The 19,842-nt window shown below is 42.8% G+C and overlaps 1 protein-coding gene across 1 annotated transcript in view; it reads right to left on the bottom strand.

Annotated features, from left to right (window-relative positions):
- ttn.2 (titin, tandem duplicate 2) overlaps positions 1–19,842 on the bottom strand; it is a 254,218-nt gene that overhangs the window by 177,734 nt on the left and 56,642 nt on the right. Inside the window, exons 45-62 of the mRNA XM_083996112.1 lie at positions 9,035–12,748; positions 8,001–8,279; positions 7,146–7,709; positions 6,623–6,904; positions 6,237–6,515; positions 5,870–6,151; positions 5,504–5,782; positions 5,047–5,334; positions 4,668–4,946; positions 4,268–4,549; positions 3,796–4,074; positions 3,145–3,423; positions 2,476–2,754; positions 2,066–2,353; positions 1,658–1,936; positions 1,022–1,303; positions 450–728; positions 55–333 (exon numbers count right to left, since the gene is read on the bottom strand). Coding sequence (XP_083852238.1) covers positions 55–333; positions 450–728; positions 1,022–1,303; positions 1,658–1,936; positions 2,066–2,353; positions 2,476–2,754; positions 3,145–3,423; positions 3,796–4,074; positions 4,268–4,549; positions 4,668–4,946; positions 5,047–5,334; positions 5,504–5,782; positions 5,870–6,151; positions 6,237–6,515; positions 6,623–6,904; positions 7,146–7,709; positions 8,001–8,279; positions 9,035–12,748 — 8,772 coding nt within the window. The remainder of the gene's footprint in view (positions 1–54; positions 334–449; positions 729–1,021; positions 1,304–1,657; positions 1,937–2,065; positions 2,354–2,475; positions 2,755–3,144; positions 3,424–3,795; positions 4,075–4,267; positions 4,550–4,667; positions 4,947–5,046; positions 5,335–5,503; positions 5,783–5,869; positions 6,152–6,236; positions 6,516–6,622; positions 6,905–7,145; positions 7,710–8,000; positions 8,280–9,034; positions 12,749–19,842) is intronic.

Here is a 19,842-nt window from a genome sequence, read left to right as displayed (position 1 = left end):
GAGTTAGGACTTTGGGAAGATGTAATAGCCACAATTAGTTCAGCATAGGTATACCTTGCACTGTGAGGATGGCAAAGCACTTATCCTTCCCAGCCTCATTTACCACCTGACAGGTGTATTTCCCACTGTGAGCTGCCTCACAGGCAGGAATCCTGAGAGTTGCCACATTGTTTTCAAATGTTCTCTCAATCTTTGGATCCTCCAAAATCCAGTTCTCATCTTTTTTCCATTGCACAGAAAGAGTGGGTGACCCTGTCACAACACACTTAAACTCTGCCATTTTACCCAGAACTGTGGCAGTGTTCTCAATCTTCTTGGTGAATGTCGGTGGTTCTAGCAGAGAAAACCAATGAAACATCACTAAATGGTAAGCTTTGGTAAAATAAAATAAAGTAAAATAAAAATAAAGTAAAATAAAAATGTGGATTTGTGATTCTGATTCAACCAACCTTTGAGACTTAGAGTAGTCTTACATGTACAGCTTCCCACCTCGTTAGCAACAGTACATTGATATTCACCAATATCTACAGTGTCACATCTGTGCACCTCTAGACCAAGATTGCCATTTGTCTGGGAGAGGCCATGTTTAGCACTGGGTTTGATTGCCTTTGTGTCTTTGTGCCAAGTTATCTCAAATGGACCTGTCCCAGAAACCTGACACTCCAAACAGGCACTGGAGCCCTTCACAACATCAGTTGGAGCCAGATCTCTGATAAATGATGGTGGTTCTGATATGAGAGAAAACAAACCGTCACCTACATTTTACATCACAGACTCTGACTTGTGTTCTTTAAAGGCAAAGTTTCAGCAATGTTTCTTGCTGGAGACAAAATCTAAAAGAGATGCACTGAACAATCTTTCATCTTTTCTATATCAGAACATTAAGACCAAGTCAACTGAAATCAATGGCAATATATATATAAGCAGAATGTCATACAATATAGAAATTATAAATCATTGCTTTACAATCAGATAATCTTAAATTTTCAAAATAATGAGAAAATCTTCCAACATGGCTAACCTTTGACCTTGAGCTCCATGCTGCAGCTCTCACTGCCAGCCTCATTGCGAGCCTCACAGTAGTAAGTCCCACTGTCTTTGGTATCAGTCGCACAAACTTCCAGAGTTGCCACAGAGTTAACAAAAGCCATCTTGTACCGGTCACTGGGGCTGATCTCAGAGCCATCCTTGAACCAGTAGATGTCTATCTCAGGTGTGCCGGTTACCTGACATTCAAAGACTTTATTCTGACTTGGGCGTACCACAGACAAACGAGCCGGAGTCCTTGTGAACTTAGGCGGCTCTGTGGAATAAAATACGATGATAGATGCATTAGATCCATCAGATGAAGGTGGGGATTTAATCTCACAGGATTGACATTTCCATCCAAATGTTCCTCAAATTTCAAGAAAGTGTGTTTCCATTAGTTCCCCTTATGTCCTAAAATCACATCTTTTTTGTGTCAGTAGTGCTCTGTTCCCTTGAAGTTAGTTTGAATGAAAACAACTACATTTACATTTGAAATACATGTTCTATCAGCAAGTGAAGGGCCAGTGTGTCACCAAAGAAAGGAAACCAATTCAAATCCTTAATTTGTTAATATAGGACAGATGGATGGAAACATATGTGTTAACAAAGTTCCACATTAAGTAATAACCTTTGACAAAGAGTGTTGCCTGGCACGAAGTGGAGCCGACATCATTCTGGATTTCACACACATAGTCTCCAGAATCAGAAGCTTTGGCAAAGAAGAGCTCTAGTGAGCTTGAGGTGTTATCTTTGGTCACAAAGCAGTCAGAGCTGGATACAATCTCTTTCTTGTCTTTAAACCATTTGATGGTTAGTGATGGTGTGCCAGACAGCAACACGTTAAACTGAACCTTTGAGCCAGGCAGAACGTTCATGGACTCAGGCTTTTCGAGAATACATGGTGGTTCTGGAAGAGAAGAACAAGTCACTACTTGTGAAAGCTGCACAAAAGACAAAGGTCCTGTTAGCAGTGTAGCTATGCTGATGCAATAATGATGAATGTCCAGCTACTGATGCAATAATGAATTATTCAAACCTTTCACAAACAAGATCCCAGAGCACTGGACTGTTCCCGCTTTGTTTGTAGCAATGCAGGTATAGCTGCCGCTATCTTTACTGCCAAGATTAGAGATTTCCAGAAAAGCGACACTCTCAAAGAATGTGCATTTGTGTTTCTCATCTGTCTGGATCTCTTTCTTGTCTTTGTACCACTGTATGGTTATTGGCAGGGAACCAGAAACAAGACACTCCAGATGAGCAAACGATCCTTTGATACCTTCTGTTTGCTTCAGTTTTCTTGTGAAAGATGGGGGAATTATCTGATCTAATGTTGGTGCAGGAAGAAAAGAAGTGAAGAGAGGTGGAAAGAAAGTACAAAAGAATGTAAATAAAATCAAATTTACCAGAATGCATATTTTAGTTATGTGGTTCACATTAAGGACTAACCGAGAACATTAAGCGTTGCCTCGCAAGTACTTTGGCCGACATCATTTGAAACATTAAAGGTGTATTCACCACCATCACTTTTCTCAGTTTTAAGAATTTTGAGCACAGAGCTGGTGTCTGTGCTCTGTACTTTATATCTCTGGCCTGATGTCAGCTCCTTTCCGGCCTTCAGCCATTTGGCCTTCAGGGGTTTTGTGCCTGAGAACCTGGCCTCCAGTGTGGCTGGATCCCCCTGAGTCACACTGATAGACTTGGCCTCCTCTGTGACCTTAGCTGGCTCTGAGACATTAAACAAACAGTCAGCAAAGAACCCGAAGAACTGAAGATGCATTTGGCCCTTATCAACTCATTAGGTCAGAAAATGATCATATGAGTTATTTCCAATCAGTAGTCAATGTTAACTCTACCTCATGATGAGGGCGAATAGAACATTCCTTGCAGCCCTGGACTATATAGACTTAATTTATGAGTTTAGTGTTAAAAGTCACTATGGAGAAATTCACAAAGCTTGTAAGTCTGGAACTCCTATTTTACCAATGGGATTGAAAACAATGTCAATTTGATGTAAACTTGAGTAAACATACAAATGTGTGACTTCATGAGTTGATAAAGACCACCTGATTGCACCACTGTAAAGATTCAAAAGAGTCCTTGAGTATTTTAACCAACCTTTGACTGTCAATACAGCAGAGCATGTTTGGCTCCCAGCCTGATTCTGCACCTGGCAAGAATATTTGCCACCATGTTTGCTCTGTAACTTGGTGATGTGCAGCAGAGCAGTCTTATTTTCATATGTAATCTGAATATGTTCGGCCTCTTTGACTTCATGGTTGTCTTTAAGCCAAGACACAGTCATGGGCTCTGAGCCTTTTAAAATGCACTTCAGAGAAACCTCGCTACCCACCAATGAACTGAGGTTCTCCAGCTTTTGCACAAAAGATGGTGGTTCTATAGGACGAAAATTAGATTCATGTTATTGGCCTTGCAAAGTCACACTTCATTCTCCAAGTTCAATCTTTGCTATGAAACCTGAGTCTAGGAAAACATCTATGAAGAATCTGCTGAGCTTCACACATTCTCAGAAACACAATGCTGTCAACTCAATACACTTGTACAATTCCATACTTATAAACAACATGTGGTATAAAAACTAGCGTAACTTGAGTTTGCTGTATCTGTCAAGCTATGGCCTCACACACTACTAAAGTAGCCTCAAGTGAATGTCTGCTGAGGGTTGCCTTCTTCACAAAATATGACAACTGATAAATGGCAGGAAACACACAGTTGATCTAAATGTAAATCAATAGAATCTAAACCAACCTTTTAGTGTTACTTGACAATCACATGAAGCACTTCCCACTTCATTCTCAACAGTACACTGGTACAAGCCAACATCTCCTGCCTCCACTGCCAGCACTTGCAGGGCTACCAGATCATCTTTCACAGTGATCCTGTGTCTCTTGTCATTCCTAATTGGTTTTGTATTTTTATAAAATGACACAGAGAACGGGGAAGAACCAGTGACCTGGCCTTCCAACATCATCTCAGAACCTTTCACCACATCTTTGGGCTCCAAGCCACGCACAAACAATGGTGGTTCTAGAAGAAAACAGCAGGTGTGTGAGAGCATTACAATGAAATACATATGTACATACAATGATAATGGCATACAACAATGCCAAAAATCATTCTAACCACAGGTAGTAATAACAGAAATAAAGAAAATAAAGACAAGTATAAGAAAAGCAGGTAAGGTTTCCAGTATGAGATGAAACATCTGTACCGAACCGACCTTTGACTGTAACCGTGCTGCTGCAGCGGTCACTACCAGCCTCACTGGATGCCACACAGACATAATCTCCACAATCCTCTACTGTACAACTGGCCATTTCCAGGGATGCCATTGAGTCAGATACGCCCATTGTGTATTTGGGACTAGAGCTGATCTCCATCTCATCTTTGAACCACTTGAAACTGATAACAGGGCTGCCTGTCACTTTACACTCCAGTCTGGCAACATCGCCGCTGGTGACGAGCTTCGTTGCCTCAAGCTTCCTTACAAACACAGGAGGTTCTGAGAGAAGAGGTTAAAGTTCATTGTCAGACAGGAGACATGTTAGTAACAGAAGACATGTTGATCAAGACTGTCATGACATTTTCATGCAGCTGCACACAATATTGAAGACAGACACCTTTCACAAAGAGCACTGTGGTGCAATCCACCTTCCCAGCATCGTTGGACACTTGGCAAGTGTATTTAGCGGAATCACTGGGTTTCACAGAGTGAAGCTCCAAAGAGCTTGAGGAAGCATCTTTTTTAATAAAATATGAGCCTCCAGTTACAATCTCCTTTTCCTCTCTGAACCACTTAACAGCCAAAGGAGCTGTTCCAGTGAAGGCTACTTTGAAGGAAACAGTGGTTCCTGGTATAACATCCTGGTTGTCGGGTTTCCCAGTGAACACTGGGGGCTCTGGGGGGTCATTGAAACAACATTTTCATTTCATATTAGCATGAATTGAATTAAGAATAGCAATAACAAAGCAACATGATATAAGGCAAGTGTTCATAACCTTTAACATAGAGTGTGCTGCTGGTTTCTTTAAAGCCGGCTGAATTGGTGGCTTTGCATTTGAAAACTCCAGAATCTGCCTTCTCCAGCTGAATAATTCTCAGGGTAGCAGAATTGTCTTTGAATTCAGGCTGGAATTTGGATCCAGACACAATCTCCTTGTCATCTTTAAACCAGGCTATGGTCATGGGTTGAGACCCAGACACCTTGCAATCCATGGAGACGTCATTACCAATGTTGCCATCAACTCTTTTCAGGGACTTGGTGAAAGTTGGTGGCATTATCCGATCTGATTGTTCATGAAAAAAAATCTCATGCATTAATAGTTTCAAACTATTTCAGAAAAGAATTACTGACAAGAAAAACTAGTCAATGGTTTATACTTGAGATATTTTCATTCATTTGTAAAACAGCAAAAGCATCATAAAATGTTAGAGAAGCAGAAACTGGGAGCTAACCTAAGACAGTGACTGAGCATGTGCACTGGTCTTTCCCAACTTTATTCGACACTTCAATCTTATACTCTGAAGTGTCTCCTCTTTCTGCTGTAAGAATCTTCATGGTGGCAACATTGTCCTTCAGAGTCATCTTATATTTACGGCCACTGATCATCTCCTTCCCATCTTTAAACCATTTCACTTTGAGTTCTGGGCTTCCAGAAAGTGTGCACTCCAATGTGGCTGAATCCCCTGCAGTCACACTAATGGATTCTGCAGGTTCTACAATTCTGGCAGGTTCTGGGACAAGATAAACCCGTTAGTTATAGAGAAATAAGAGTCTCAACACAAGAACTTGATATATCTGCATCAAAGATATCATCTGACCTTGCACAGTCAAGGTGGCTTCACATTTTTGTTGCCCAGCCTCATTCTCAGCTTGGCATGAATACTTGCCACCATGGCTGATGGCCACTGTTGTTATCGACAAGCTGGCAACATTGTTCTCAAATGTCATCTTGATATTTGGATCATCATCTCTGAGTATTTCAGAGTCTTTCATCCATTTAACAGCAATGGGAGCTGAGCCCTTTATGGTTCCTTGGAGTTTTACTGTAGTTCCCAGCACTGCTGTAGCACTCTCAACCCTCTTTGAGAAGGTTGGGGGCTCTAAAAAAACATAATGAGTTTAAACTGCCTGAATGACAAGATTAAACATCAGTTTATACATTTCATTAAACTCAAATTTACTGACCTTTAAGCTTTGCTAAGGCTTTAGTGGTAATCTTCCCAACATCATTGGATATCACACACTGATAATCTCCAACATCTGCACTTTCAAAGGTCTGTATCTCCAGCCTTGACAAAGACTCTTGGGAGATTATTTTATATTTCCCATCACCAGTGATGGTTTTCTTATTTTTTTGCCAGATTATTTCAAAAGGAGCTGTTCCTGTGATCTCACACTCCAGCTGAGCTGCTGTTCCCTTCACCGCTTCTAGTGTCTTCAGCTCTTTTCTAACAGATGGTGGCTCTGGATGCCAAAAGAGTTTCAAAAGGTCAAGTACAGAGTAAGCAGTTAATACCAAAACATATCTCACCTGAACAATAGGTGAAACATAAATCCAATGTTTGACAAACCTTTAACAGCTATAAGGGTGTTGCAGCTCTCACTGCCGGCATTATTTGACACCTCACAGGTGTAACTCCCACTGTCTGTGACCAAAAGGTTCATTATCTCCAAAGTAGCCACTCCACTCTTGAAAGATATTTTATATTTTTCTCCATCACTGAGCTCTCTCTCATTCCAGAACCAGTGGATGCGAAGTTCAGGTGAGCCTTTAATTGAGCACTGTAACCGTGCAGCTATACCCTGTTTCCAGGTAATCTTAGGTTCCATTTTCTTGACAAAAGTAGGGGGCTCTGAAAGGAGTGTTTGGTTCAAAAACAGCACGGTATTCAAACATTAACAATAGACAGTCATAAAACAAAACAAATGAAACAGAAGAGTACGAAAAAGAGATGCAACAGAAAATGCAAGAAGATAGCAATGCAAGGTGTTAGTATCAGCTTGCGGTTGGCTGAAAACCATCAGCACTACCCCACCAGCTAAGTTCATGTGTTTTTATCAAAGCTAATGGAAAGATCATTGTTAGGATCTTACCTTGAACTGTTACCACAGCCTCACAGGATGAGCTCCCAGCCTCATTAGCGGCTGTGCAAACATATTTCCCAGAGTCTTTCAGTTTGGACTTGGGTATCTCAAGAACAGCCACCTTGTCCTCAAAGGACAGCTTACACTCCATACTCTGGTGGACTTTTTTGCCATCCCTTGTCCAGGTGACGGTCACACCAGTGTCCTCATCCACTTGGCACTCCAGCCTCAGCGGGGCATTAATAGCAGCTGATGCTGGCTCAATGGTCTTAACAAAGCTGGGCTTGTTGATAACCTTGAGTTCAGTGGTGAATGTAGCAGTGCCGACACTGTTGGAGGCCTTACATAGGAACACTCCCTGATCAGTCAGCTCAAGACTCTTGATGTGAAGGGAATACTTGTTCTTTTCACATTTCATGAAATACTTCCCTTCAGAAGAGATTGCTATGTTGTCCTTGTGCCAGACAACTTCCATTGGTGAGGATCCAGTGAGTGTGCACTGGAACACGGCTTGTTTGCCCACATATAAAATCATTGGGTCTGGTTTTGATACAAATACTGGCGGGTACATTTCTATGGAGAGCAGGCAAAAAAGGAAAAAAAGTTTGAAAAAACAACACCAAAACAAGTTAACCCGAGTGATCCCAAATTGTCGATCAATGCAGGTTTGAATATGAAAATATCTGATCCGCAACATCATTTCATCTTGTCAAATCTGACACCAGATTCAGTATTAAATAAATCATCACATCCACTTTACACCATAATGATTCAAGGTATAAGTGTAAATGTGTATATAATTCTCTCTCTCTCATACATACAGGCAAAAGTCATTGTTTAAAAGAGGTCCCATTTGGGTCTTACCAGTTACGATGAGCGTGGCAGTGCAGCTGTCAGTCCCGTGCTGGTTTGAAGCCTTGCAGGTGTATTCACCGCTGTCAGCTTTGACCGGGTTCAGAAGCTCCAGAGAGGAATTGGTGTGGCGGCTGAGCATCCGATACTTCTCACTCTGTCTGATCTCAATGCCAGACTTGTACCATTTGAAGGTCACATTTGGAGCATCCTCAATCTCACATTCAAACTTGGCGTTGCTGCCGATGTTTATCTCCAGAGGCGTGATTTTCTGCCTAAAGACAGGTGGCACTGCAGCACACAGATAATTAAAAGTTAGTAATGGATTCTATGAATCTTAAAAACAAACTGACAGAAGAGCAATGGTGGAATGTACATCAATGATGGAAGGAAAATCAGGAGTGACTGTGAAGAAGAAATAGAGCAAGAACATTAGCCCCATGGTTTCACAAAAAGCTACCTAAAAGAAGATGCTATTACAGTACATGATTCTCATGGGGCTAGGGTTCCAGTGAAAGAAAGGGAAAACAAAGGGTTTGTGGAAGATGAGGCAATGTCAAGTTGAAGCCCTGAAAGCATGCAGAGAGACATTGCAGGTATGGAGAGAATGGACCTAAAAGAATGAGACAAACCATGGGTTTAAAACAAAGGGACCTGTGGCCATCAACATGCCAAAGTGACCATGAAAAGACCATGAAAGTTGCCTTAAGACCAGAACTATAACAGCCATTACAACAGGATGTTTAGTGTCTACAGAGCCTGTAGACTGTGACAGTCCTGGTCTTTAGGCTATTGCTGACCACAAAGAGATGTGGAACAAACAAGACATGGTGAGTTAGTATCATCCAGTGTCCTGCTAAGGTTGCTCATGCTGAGCTATGAAATGAATATAAAGACACAAGTGAAAATGTGACAAACGCATCATTTTATGTGAAGACATACTGTATGTGAAGGTCTCGAATGAACCAATTTATGTGGGTGATTAGTGATTCTCAGAGGAAATGGATGAGTGAATGAATGATAAATAAATTTTCCTGTTGTCAAACCTCTTGAGACCACAGTGAGCCTTGAAGATGTTGTAGTCCTGCCAGCTTCATTCTCAGCCTCACAAACATATTCTCCTTGATGTCTCTCCTTGACAATTTTGTTGATAACCAATGTGTATGTGTCGTTGTCTTTGGAACACTTGAACTCTTTGCCAGATTTCACCAACTGTCCATTGAAAAACCAGTTTACATTTGTAACATACTTAATGGTGGTGCTGAAAATTACTTTACTATCCTCCTCTATTGATAGGTCTTCAAGGGAGGTGACTACAACAGGGTATTCTCTTTGTTCTGGCCTGGATACTGTGAGCTCCTCTTTGAAGATCTCCTCCCTGTACTCCTTCTGGATCCTGACATCCACTACTTGTTCGGTGGGAACTGTGGTAGGAGGCAGGGACGTGGTAGCAATAGCTGCTCCTCTGTCTTTTTCTTGGCTTTTCAGCGTCACTGACCTCACCTCCTGATTTGACACCTGGACTGACTGCTCAAATGCCATGTGAGACTCTGTCTTCAGAGCAGCAGCATGAGATTTAACAGCAGTGAAATCCACTGTACTCTCTGCCACATTCACGGTCTCCACAACGGATGACAACATTTGCTTAGAGGAGGCCGAAGTGACCTGTGCCCTTTGAGGTTTGTCTAGCTGCATAGTGCCTGGATGCTCTGAAGTAAGAACATGGGCTTCCTGGTACACAATGGAGTGGAAAGCTGCTTGCAGTTCAGTTCTGAGATCAGCTGTACGAGGGTATTCACCCTCGAAAGCCAGAGTGATCTCCATGGGGGCACCTGTTGTTGTGATGAGGTATGTGAACATTGCTCGTTTGGGCTCTCTTTGAACCTTGACCTCCTGTACGTCTACGGTCTGTAACCTGCCTACAACATCAGCCAGTAACACTGGCTGATCACTGGCCACAGCAGACTGTAGCGCATCTCTGAGCTGATGGCGTATATTCAAAGTGGATGGTTTGGGGATCTGAAGCACAAATGTCATCTCTTTGGGAAGAACTGTGCTCTCTTTTGTTTCTGATGCCATAAAGGACAATTTTGGCTGTGTGGTGACAACAACTTTAGTGGACTCAGATTTGGTGATCTCCTGAGAGATTTCACCTCTCAGCACTCGCTTCTCATCCATCACTATTGATTGCCTGACTGACTGGCCTTCCTGGATCTGAACAGCAAAGTCCTGTTCTGCTGCCTCTAGAACCACACTACTCTCTGTGGATATCTCCTTCTCCTCAATCTGAATTGGCTCAGTGGGGACTTTTGGTTCCACTGCCATTTGGCAGGTGAACTTGTCCACAGCTGTAAGACTCTGTGTGTGACCCTCCTCTAAGGTCTGGCTTTCTGCCACACTGGTGACATGCATCACATTCCAGCGATCCTCCTTTTGCACCAGTGCCCGCTGCTGCTTGACATCAGTTGTAACTGGTGTCTCCTTTGGCAGCTGCATGGGCTGGTAGGAGAGGTGGAGGATGTTTTGTGGCCTGGGCTCAGTTCGAAGTTGAGACTGAACTCCAGTCACAGACAAATCCAATTCTCTATGGTAATCTGCAGTGAGTTCCCTTCTCTCATCGGAGATGGCTGCATGGCTCCTTGTCTTTTCTTGTTTTTGCACTGCCACCTGCTGGTCAGGCTTTTCAATTACGAGAATACCCTCTTTGGGTAGTGCCACCACAGGTTGGGTTGACTGGAGATGGAGGAGAGTGGGAGCCTCTTTCTGCGGCTGAATGGCTATAGTGCTAGCCTTGGCCTCAAACTCTGATGTATCCTCACAAACTACTGCCCTCTGATCATCCTGGCTAACAGTGTGAAGCAGAGTGGGACTCTTCCGGGCTCCTGCTTGTTCTGGGGCTGGTTTCTCACAGGTGAAGCTACTCTCAGATGGAAGAAGGTCCTGGTCTGTGATAACCTGCAGGTGCAACACCTGTTCCCCTTCTATCTGTGACTGAATGGAAATGGCACTGTCCAGACTCGGTAGCTTCTGAGTTGGCTCAGCTTGCAGCATCTGCTTCTCTTCAGCCATTAGTGCTGCCTTTGTCATTTTATCTTTTGAGAGATGAGCCATCTCTTCAGCAGGTCTCTGCATGGAGAACTCAGTCTCCTTTGAAAGAGTCTGTTTAGACTCACTGACTGAAGCCAAAATCAGTTGGTGCTGTTCTTTCCCAATGGAAGACTTCACAGCAGAATCTGACGTTTCTAGTTCAGTTGTGTGCCCCTCTGCAAGCACCCGTTTTTCTGAAGACTGGGCTGAGTATAAAATCTTAACACCCTCCTTAACGGTGTAACCCTTCTCTTCCTGTGGTTTGGGGATGTCCTGAGACTGCTCTTTCAGGATGGACAACTGTGACTCGACCTGATGCCCACTGACAAGATGTTTAGGCTCTGAAGTGGGTCTGAGGGAAGCAGACTTCCTGTCAGCCAGAGGCTCTGTGCTGACACTAGAGAGAGGGGTGAGCTCCTCAGCAACAGCTGACATTACCTTTGACCTCTTTTCTCTCGCTACTTGAAGCTCAATGACCTCAGGGCTTTGAATGCGATCACAGTGCTGTTCTGTGAGGTCCTGACTCTCTTCAACAGACGTTGTAAATGCTGCCATATGAAGCTGTTTTGCAGGAACAGCTGAGACCTGAGGTGGATGGGTAGGAACAACAGACACCCTCTCCTCTATCTCATGAGACTGAAGCACTGCTGCCTGGTGGGTCAGCTGCTCACGATGAATAGTTGCAGCAGAGATATCTGGGTCTCTCAGGGATCCCACTTGCTCACTAGGAATAATCTGCCTGTCCTCTGTGCCAATTGTATAAACCATCTGATCTGACCTAGCCCTATCCTGCCCTGGGAGGCTGACCTGATACAGACGAGATTCGGTTGCCTGTTCTGTCATTGAAACCTTGTAGCCTTTCTTCTGAACCACTGTCATTTGCTCCTGCTTGTGGGAAACAGAGACCGACTCCCTGAACACAACAAGCTCAGCACCACAAGACGCATCCCCAAATGGGTTGGAGGCCTTACATGTATACAACCCACTGTCTTCCTGTTTAACACTTTTCATATTGATGAAGCCAGATCCATCTGGGTTGGCTATAATGATACAGTTTCTGCTGGGCTGGATCTGGAAAGCACCTTTGAACCACTTAACATCAGGGACTGGATCGCCACTTACTTTGTAATGAAAATGCACCTCTCCTCCTTCTGAGCACCTCACAGGCTGGATCTGAACTGTGAAAGTAGGGGGTTGACCTGTAACCTTAAACATCTTCTCAACCCATTTCTCGGCCTGACTGACGTCAGGCTTTTTCACTTCAAGGTATGTGGTGCATGTTGTCTTGCCAAATCTGTTGGTGGCAGTGCAAGAGTACTCGCCCTCAACCTCAGACGTGACCTTTGTGATTACTAGAGTGTACTCCTCCCTCTCCTCTATTAGCTTATAAATAGTAGAGGTCTTTATCACTTTTCCATTGTGAGACCACTGAACAGTCGGTTTTGGAAAGCCGGACACTTTGACAGTAAACCTAGCCGTTTCCCCACTGCCTACAGCTGCTGGGGAGAGCTGAGTTAGGAAAACTGGTTTTTCTTTTTTCTTCTCCAAAGTGGAGGAATAACGTTTGGACTCTGGCTTGAGTTCAAGTGTTTTGGTTTTCTGTGGTAACTGGACACCAGTGTAGTAGGTTTCCTCTTGTTCTTCAACAGTGGTGATCGTGGTGCTACAATGCTCTGTCAGGAAATATTGAGCAAGACTGATAACAATATCCACAAGACAAAAGCTATACAGTGAATTTATGAAAGCAAGGCTGTCCTTCGCTACAGAAATTCTTAGTCGACTAGTAATTGTGGGATTGTTTTCTCATGAACTCATGAAGTTGAGTAAATAAAGAATTTTCATTAGTATTATTGACCTTCTGCTTGACCTGGTGATTGTTGTAAAATCTTGTGAAATCTGGCACATTTTACATGTAATACAAATTACAAACATCAAATTTTTTGTCCACAATACAGAAAAATACACATTTCATTCTAAACATTCTGATGAACTTGTCGACTAAGGAATTCGAAAAGGACAGCCCTACGATATAGTAATATTAAGACAAAAATCTGAAATACTTGATTAATATTAACAGTAAAATGCAGCTAATCAGATTCTGTAAGACCTCCTTATGTTTAAAGTAAGAATCAAAAGAGTGACGTAGACATAAACAAAGAAAACAAATGTGAATTCCCCCAGACGAAAACATGATTTTCACAGCCATATTTTTCTTTATTTTCGTTTATTTCAGTGGACTTTTTCAGGTATCATCAGAATCGGTGGTTGATGTTATTTTTCTTCTATAGCCTACCAGTTTTAGTTTTAGCTTTCCTCAAATAATATTTTTTTTGTTATATAATTATTACATTTAAAGGGACTACGAGGAGTTTGTGTTTTCACACTACATTTCCCATGAGCCTCCGTGCACAGTGTGAAATTTATGGGCCGGCGCAAGGTCGAAAGTGAAAGCGTTTGCCAAGAATGTTTGATCGAAGACGATCAGATCCCATCGTAGTTTCGACCATAAACGATGCCAACTAGCGGTCTGGTGGAATTATTCCCATGACCCGCCGGGCAGCGTCCGGGAAACCAAAACTAGGAAATGCTGGGCGAGTCAACCACTAAATAATAATATCAAAATAACTATAAAGACAAAACGATATATTTATAGAAAATTGACCCATTAACAGTTATGGGTAACGTAGATACATCCACATTAATATGAAACTCTTTTAGAGCCAAAAGCAAACTCCTCAGGGTCTCTTTAATGACAATGATAACAATTTGAATCTCATACGCAAGTGAAGAAATACTACTGCTCACAGGAACATAGATAACATATCAATGTACATCCCATCTTCTGTTAGCCTGACTAACACCGGACCATACTTAGTCTCCAATGAGATTGAGTATGGGTCTGGGGAAAGTGTATTCACCTCCAACAATTTGACAAATGGACCATGTAAAAAAAGAAGAATCAAAATTCAACTTAAGATCATCAAATATTTTATTATATAAACTCTGAAACAAACCAACATGGCATCTGTACAAATAAACCATGAATTTCTATATCAATGTTCTTTGTGTTGCTTATTTTACTAATAAACACTACTTATACACTTATTTACATGACATTAAAACTTGTATTTAAATTTTAGAAAATTTCACAGTATTATCAATTTTAAAGTTAGTCATGAATCAACTTACTCTATTATGAATAATTTACTTTCTTTAAGAGTCTAAAAATATCTTTGACAAGCAACACACACGAACACAAGAAAAATCCCAAACAAAAAACAGCAACAAAATGTCACGCAAACAACTGAATCATTTCAAGTAAGCAAACTGACAGTATATTCTTTAAATTTTCCAGATTTTTTGTAAGATCACTGCTTAAAAATATTAATTTTATGATTATTGGGACTGTTTTTCAGATTCACTAATATGCGTTTATGTCTATGTTTGGGGTACATGGGATGTTTGTATCACACATATCTAATAGTTCCAGTTGTTATCATTTGTGATGCAAACTGATTTGAACATCACAAGTATGAGAACAGACTGTTTTTTTCTCTAGGCACACCACTTTGGATAAAACACAACAGATGCAGCAATCATAAACAATTTTTTTCCACCAGAACCTAAAACAAAACTTGAGAGTTTCATACAACTTACAATAAATGAACAAAAACTCGCCAGCCTTCTGATCTTCGGGCATTATTCAACTACTGTTTTTTTTTTCAAGATATTCTTCATCACAAACAAACATTAGATGACCATACACACCTACATTCACCAAGATTACTCAAGGCTGGTTGCCCAAAGATAATGTAATCTTTCTGACCGTGTCTGGCCAGTCTTAGCTAACATGAGTGAGACAGACAAAAATAATCACTGATTCAAACCAAGAGAGCTGACCCCTCCAGGTTACCGTCTAAATACAAGCTGCGTTACAGTGGCAACAATACACCACACCTATCCAAAAGTGACAGTGAGGAAAAACTCAGTTGTAGACAGGTCACAAATGTGACATTTTTTTGTTTGTTCTTGTTTTTGTTTTTTCTTATCTAAGTTTGCTTGTAAGACAGTTAAAGCTGATTGATGTTGTTTAGGAAGTTATGTTAATTTCAAATTCTCAAGAGACACACATTTGCATAGTGTTTTGTATCTTTGAGCAACCAGCCCAAAACCTCCAACCTTTAAAACACCTTAAGCAGTGCTGTGGTTTCAATGCATCCGGCTGTGTTTTGGATTATGCACTTGTATTCGCCAGCATCATCCTGTGTCACATTAGTAATGAGCAGATTGAAATGTCCTGCAGTTTTTTCCTGGATTATACACCTGCTGTCTGTGACTCGATCTCCATCTTTGTACCACTCCGCTGTGGGGTTAGGCTTCCCATTAACCAGACACTGGAGGATAACAGGTGTCCCTACTGCTGCTGTAACATTAGTCAGTGGGATGATACATTTAGGGGGTGTCTCAGTCACCTGGAACTGGAAACTGCACATGTCGGAAGACTTCCCTTTGAACTCCACCTTGTCATCTTTTGCTGGCTCAGCAAATACATCAAAATTGATGCTAACATATTTTTCTCCTTGTTCACTCATTTCATTGTCAGTGTTGGCCACCAGTCTGACTGCCCGCTGTGACTCGTCTCCCTCTTGCTCAAACTCAAACTCAAGCTCAATTTCTGACACCTGTTCACCATCAAATGATGTGTTCCCAACCATTAAGTCAAACTTCTGTGGCTGAACTTTGGCACTTCCCAGAGACACAGCAGTCAACTCCCTGCCTCTTGCCTTTCCTGATAAAGTCTTAGCACTGAACACCACCAGAGAGGCTCTACACAGAGTCTCCCCAACAACATTAATAGCTCTGCAAGTATACACTCCACTATCCTGAGTTGACACCTTACAAATCTTCAAGAAGTGGTTGTCTCCATCACATGAGTGCAAGTATTTTTTGTTATTGTGAGGAATTTTTTTGTCACCTTTGAACCAGGACACAATTGGAGATGGAATTCCCATCAGTGAGCACTCAAACATGACAGTGGTTCCCTCTGGGGTCTCCATGTCACAAATGGGATTAATGAACCTTGGAGGCATCTCAGTTACCTCAAAAGCTATTTTCAACTCATCATGCTCCTGGGTGATAAAGTCCACAGCACCCTCTTCATAAATGCTCGGTAACACATCCAAAGATATGATCATGCTCTTGTTGTCAGCTGTGTACTCAGGAATAGTGATGATTTTAACTTGTTTCTCAAATTCTTTTACCTCATTTTCATCCAATTCTACTTCAAGCAGAATCTCTTGAGGAGATGGAGAGCGAGAGGAATCATCTTCCTCCACATCAAACTCCATCACATGTTGATGAGTGACAGCAGGTGGAGCAGGCATGAACCTCACTTCCTGTGATACAACTACAACTAACGCAACACTTCTGGCTTCCCCAACATAGTTCACAGCCTCGCAGATATACTCTCCCTGGTCTGCTTTAGTGACATTGTGAATTGTTAGTGAGATGGTATCCCCATCTCTCTCCATTTTAACTCTGTCATCTGCCTCCAGTTGGGTTTTGTTGCAGAACCACTTCACTTCAGGTGATGGTAGACCAAACACCTCAGCACAGAATGTCAGTGAGTCATTTTCAAACACTCTCTTCTTAATGAGTGGTTTGAGGAAGGCAGGAGGAATTCCCTGTACTTTCTCCTGAAGGGCCAAAGACCCTCTGCCCCTGGAGAGGAACTGACTCTCATCCACATTTATTCCAAGATGTGTTGTTTCAATTCCCTCATAAGCAGGAGATGTCAGGAATTGAAGCGGTGAGAAGAACCTCTCACTAGAGCCTCCTGTTGAGGGTCTCTTGTGTTCTACAGGGGAGAATGGATACTCTTGAGGAGTCTTAAACCCACTTGGTGTATCAGAACTGGGAGTATGGAAGGACATATGAGACTTGGGAGTATGGAAAGACTCTGCAATTGGCTGTGAGGCCTCAGTAGATGAGCCTGGGGTATAGAACCTCTCAGCTACCTCAGCTATCTCTTCACTGACAGTGCTGCCAATCTCTATAGACATCTCAGATTCAGGGGAAAGTGGCCTTCCCCAGTCAGACGGAGGATTGTAGTAGTCATACACAGCACCAAAAGTTACCTCCTCTTCCTCCATGGAGCCAGCTGCTGCAGCAGCTCCCCCAGCTTCAGCTACTGAGGTCTTGTCTAAACTGCCTCTTTCCTGTCTCTGAGCGGGAGCATCCACAGGCAGACTGAGTGGTTTAACTCTGCCAACCATGTCTCCTCTAGACTTGATAATGAGTGGTTTTGGTTCTGCCTTTACATGCCCATCTTCACTCATGATTTGTGAATGAGGGTCAACTACATCATCAGTCACCACTCCCTCAGCCTCAGAGTCTGGCATACTAAGAAAGACACCACTGTCCAAAGAGGGCTCTGGGATAGAGATCAGCTCATTACAGACATGTTTATCCAAAGAGAGCTGTGGCATCGAGATCAGCCCCTCACTAGTAAGTTCCAGCTCCTCATCCACATGCTCCATCCCAGGCATAAGAGTAAATCCTTCAGTGCTTCTTTCAATGTCCTGTTTTTCCACTTCTGTCAACCCTTCCACGATGCTAACACCACCAGCAGTTTCAGACCTTGCGGATGGACCATGTTCCTCATGTTTGACAGATTCAGAAATTCTTTTAGGCTTAACAACATCTTCAGCTATAGCAGAGGTTCTAACAGAGCGTTTAACCGCTGGACCTTTTTCTGACTGGAATTGAATGAAACTGCCAGTTCTGTCAAACTGTGTCGGCACAGTGTGCTCTCTTACTATTTCCCCTTCACCTGCCTCTCCTTGTACAGGTAAACAAACAGGTTTTTGTGGTTGAGGCCTGACCAGCTCAGGGGACTCCTGAACTTCCTCTACAAATTGTTTGAGATCACCAAGTAGTGCACACATCCCACTGTCTTCCTCCTGTGTGGAGGTAAACTGGGAGGGTTCAGAAGAGACAGATTTGGATCCTATAGGTGTAGTCTGAGTGCCTCCAGGTACAGCTTCTGCATGGACAAAGTCAGGTTTGGGTGCAAGTGCCTGCTGGTCAAGTGAACCGACCACTGCAGGTATAAATTCTTCAGGGAAAAGTGCCTCCGTTCTCTGTTCCTCTGAAGAAGTTGGAGTCACAAATGCAACTGGAGAGTCCGACTCAAATGCTTGTTTAATCTGAGACACTTTTATCACAGCGGCAGAAGCCTGCAGACCACAGCCAGATAAAGAAGGCGGCTCTTTAAAGAAACCAGAATTGGGTTTTGTGGCTTTAGCTGCTGGCTCGAAAGGAGCTTGTGAGCTCATTGTTTTAACTTTCACATGAGAGATGCCAGCTTTGTGGAATACATCAGCAGCAGCAGCAGCATCACCACCCTTTGAAAATTGTACAGGCTCTGCATCTTGAAGTGACACGTCACAGAGGCTTGAAACTTCTCCCACTTTATTTCTAGCAACACATTTGTACACTCCAGCATCAGTGTAAGTAAAACAGTGGATATAAAGCCTGTACATTTTATCATCCACCTCAACTCTGTATTTTCCACCCATAATATCAAGACAAATATCATCACAATACCATTCAACTTCTACAACAGGCTCCCCTGTAATGAGACACTCTAATACAGCAGTGCTGCCTTCTGAACAAGTGATGTTCTCTAATTCACTGATGACACGAGGAGCTTCACCAGCCACATCGAAGGAGAAAGTGAATTTATGCTTGACAGTCTGAGAAGCTCCCTCATCACTTGGTACACCTGAGGTTTTCTCTGTGTAAGCCTGAGGTTTGTCATCAATGCCTTCCTCTGTCACCTCAGGGACCGGTGTGGCAGCAGTAATTCTGATTTCTACAGCTGTTGAGCTGAAAGAGTCATCCAACCGGTTGCGCCTATGGACCACTGCCTGAGGCACCTGTAGCGTTGCCTTCCCTGACTCCATGTAGGACATAAGTTCCTCCTCCTCCTCCTCTTCCTCCATCAGCCTCTCCTGGTTCTCCTCATCCTTTTCTAGCTCCTCTGTAACCACCACCTCCCGTGTGACACCTGAGATTTTCGATACCTTTTTGTCCAAAATCTCAAGAGTGGCACTGCAGATGGATTTGCCATGTTTATTGGTTATTACACAGTCATATGTTCCCTCATGGTCTGTGGTTGGATAGAAAATGGTGAGCACTGACTTGTTTGATTTGCTTATGATATCGTAGTCAGGGTTGTGAGCTAAAGGATGGCCATCTTTGAGCCATGTGACTGTGGGTAGAGGATCACCATGGAACTGGCAAGTTAACTCTGTCATCTCACCGATTTTTACTTTAACTGAAGATATGTCTTTCACAAATGCTGGACGGGACCCTCCAGCACTTGTCTGTGTGTCTCCTTCTTTTACCCTCTTAGACTCGAGACTTTGGTAAACTCCCTCCCTTAAATTTGACTCCTGTTGTACTCTCTCCTCCTTCTTTATAGCTCCAAGTTCACGGCTTTCAGCGCTAATCTCACCTGCAAAACCCCTCTGATGTCTCCATTCGCTGCTCTCTATAGCAGTTCCTGTCATCTCTCTCAACCCCACCTCCTCTCTCATGTCTGAGCGCTGAGTGCTGGGCTTCTCAGCAGACATAGTGCACTCCCTGCTCCACCTCTCTGCCTCTGTTTCTAGGGCTGCTTGTGGACTCTGGCATGGGGAGCGTCCCCTGCCAGAGGGAAATTCTTGTGAAGGTTTATGAAGGCTCCCACCCTGAGATGCAC

Source organism: Trachurus trachurus (assembly GCF_905171665.1).
Source record: "Trachurus trachurus genome assembly, chromosome: 21".
NCBI classification, from domain to species: domain Eukaryota; kingdom Metazoa; phylum Chordata; class Actinopteri; order Carangiformes; family Carangidae; genus Trachurus; species Trachurus trachurus.
Note: the sequence above shows the minus strand (reverse complement) of the source record. Positions and strands in the feature narration are given on the sequence as shown.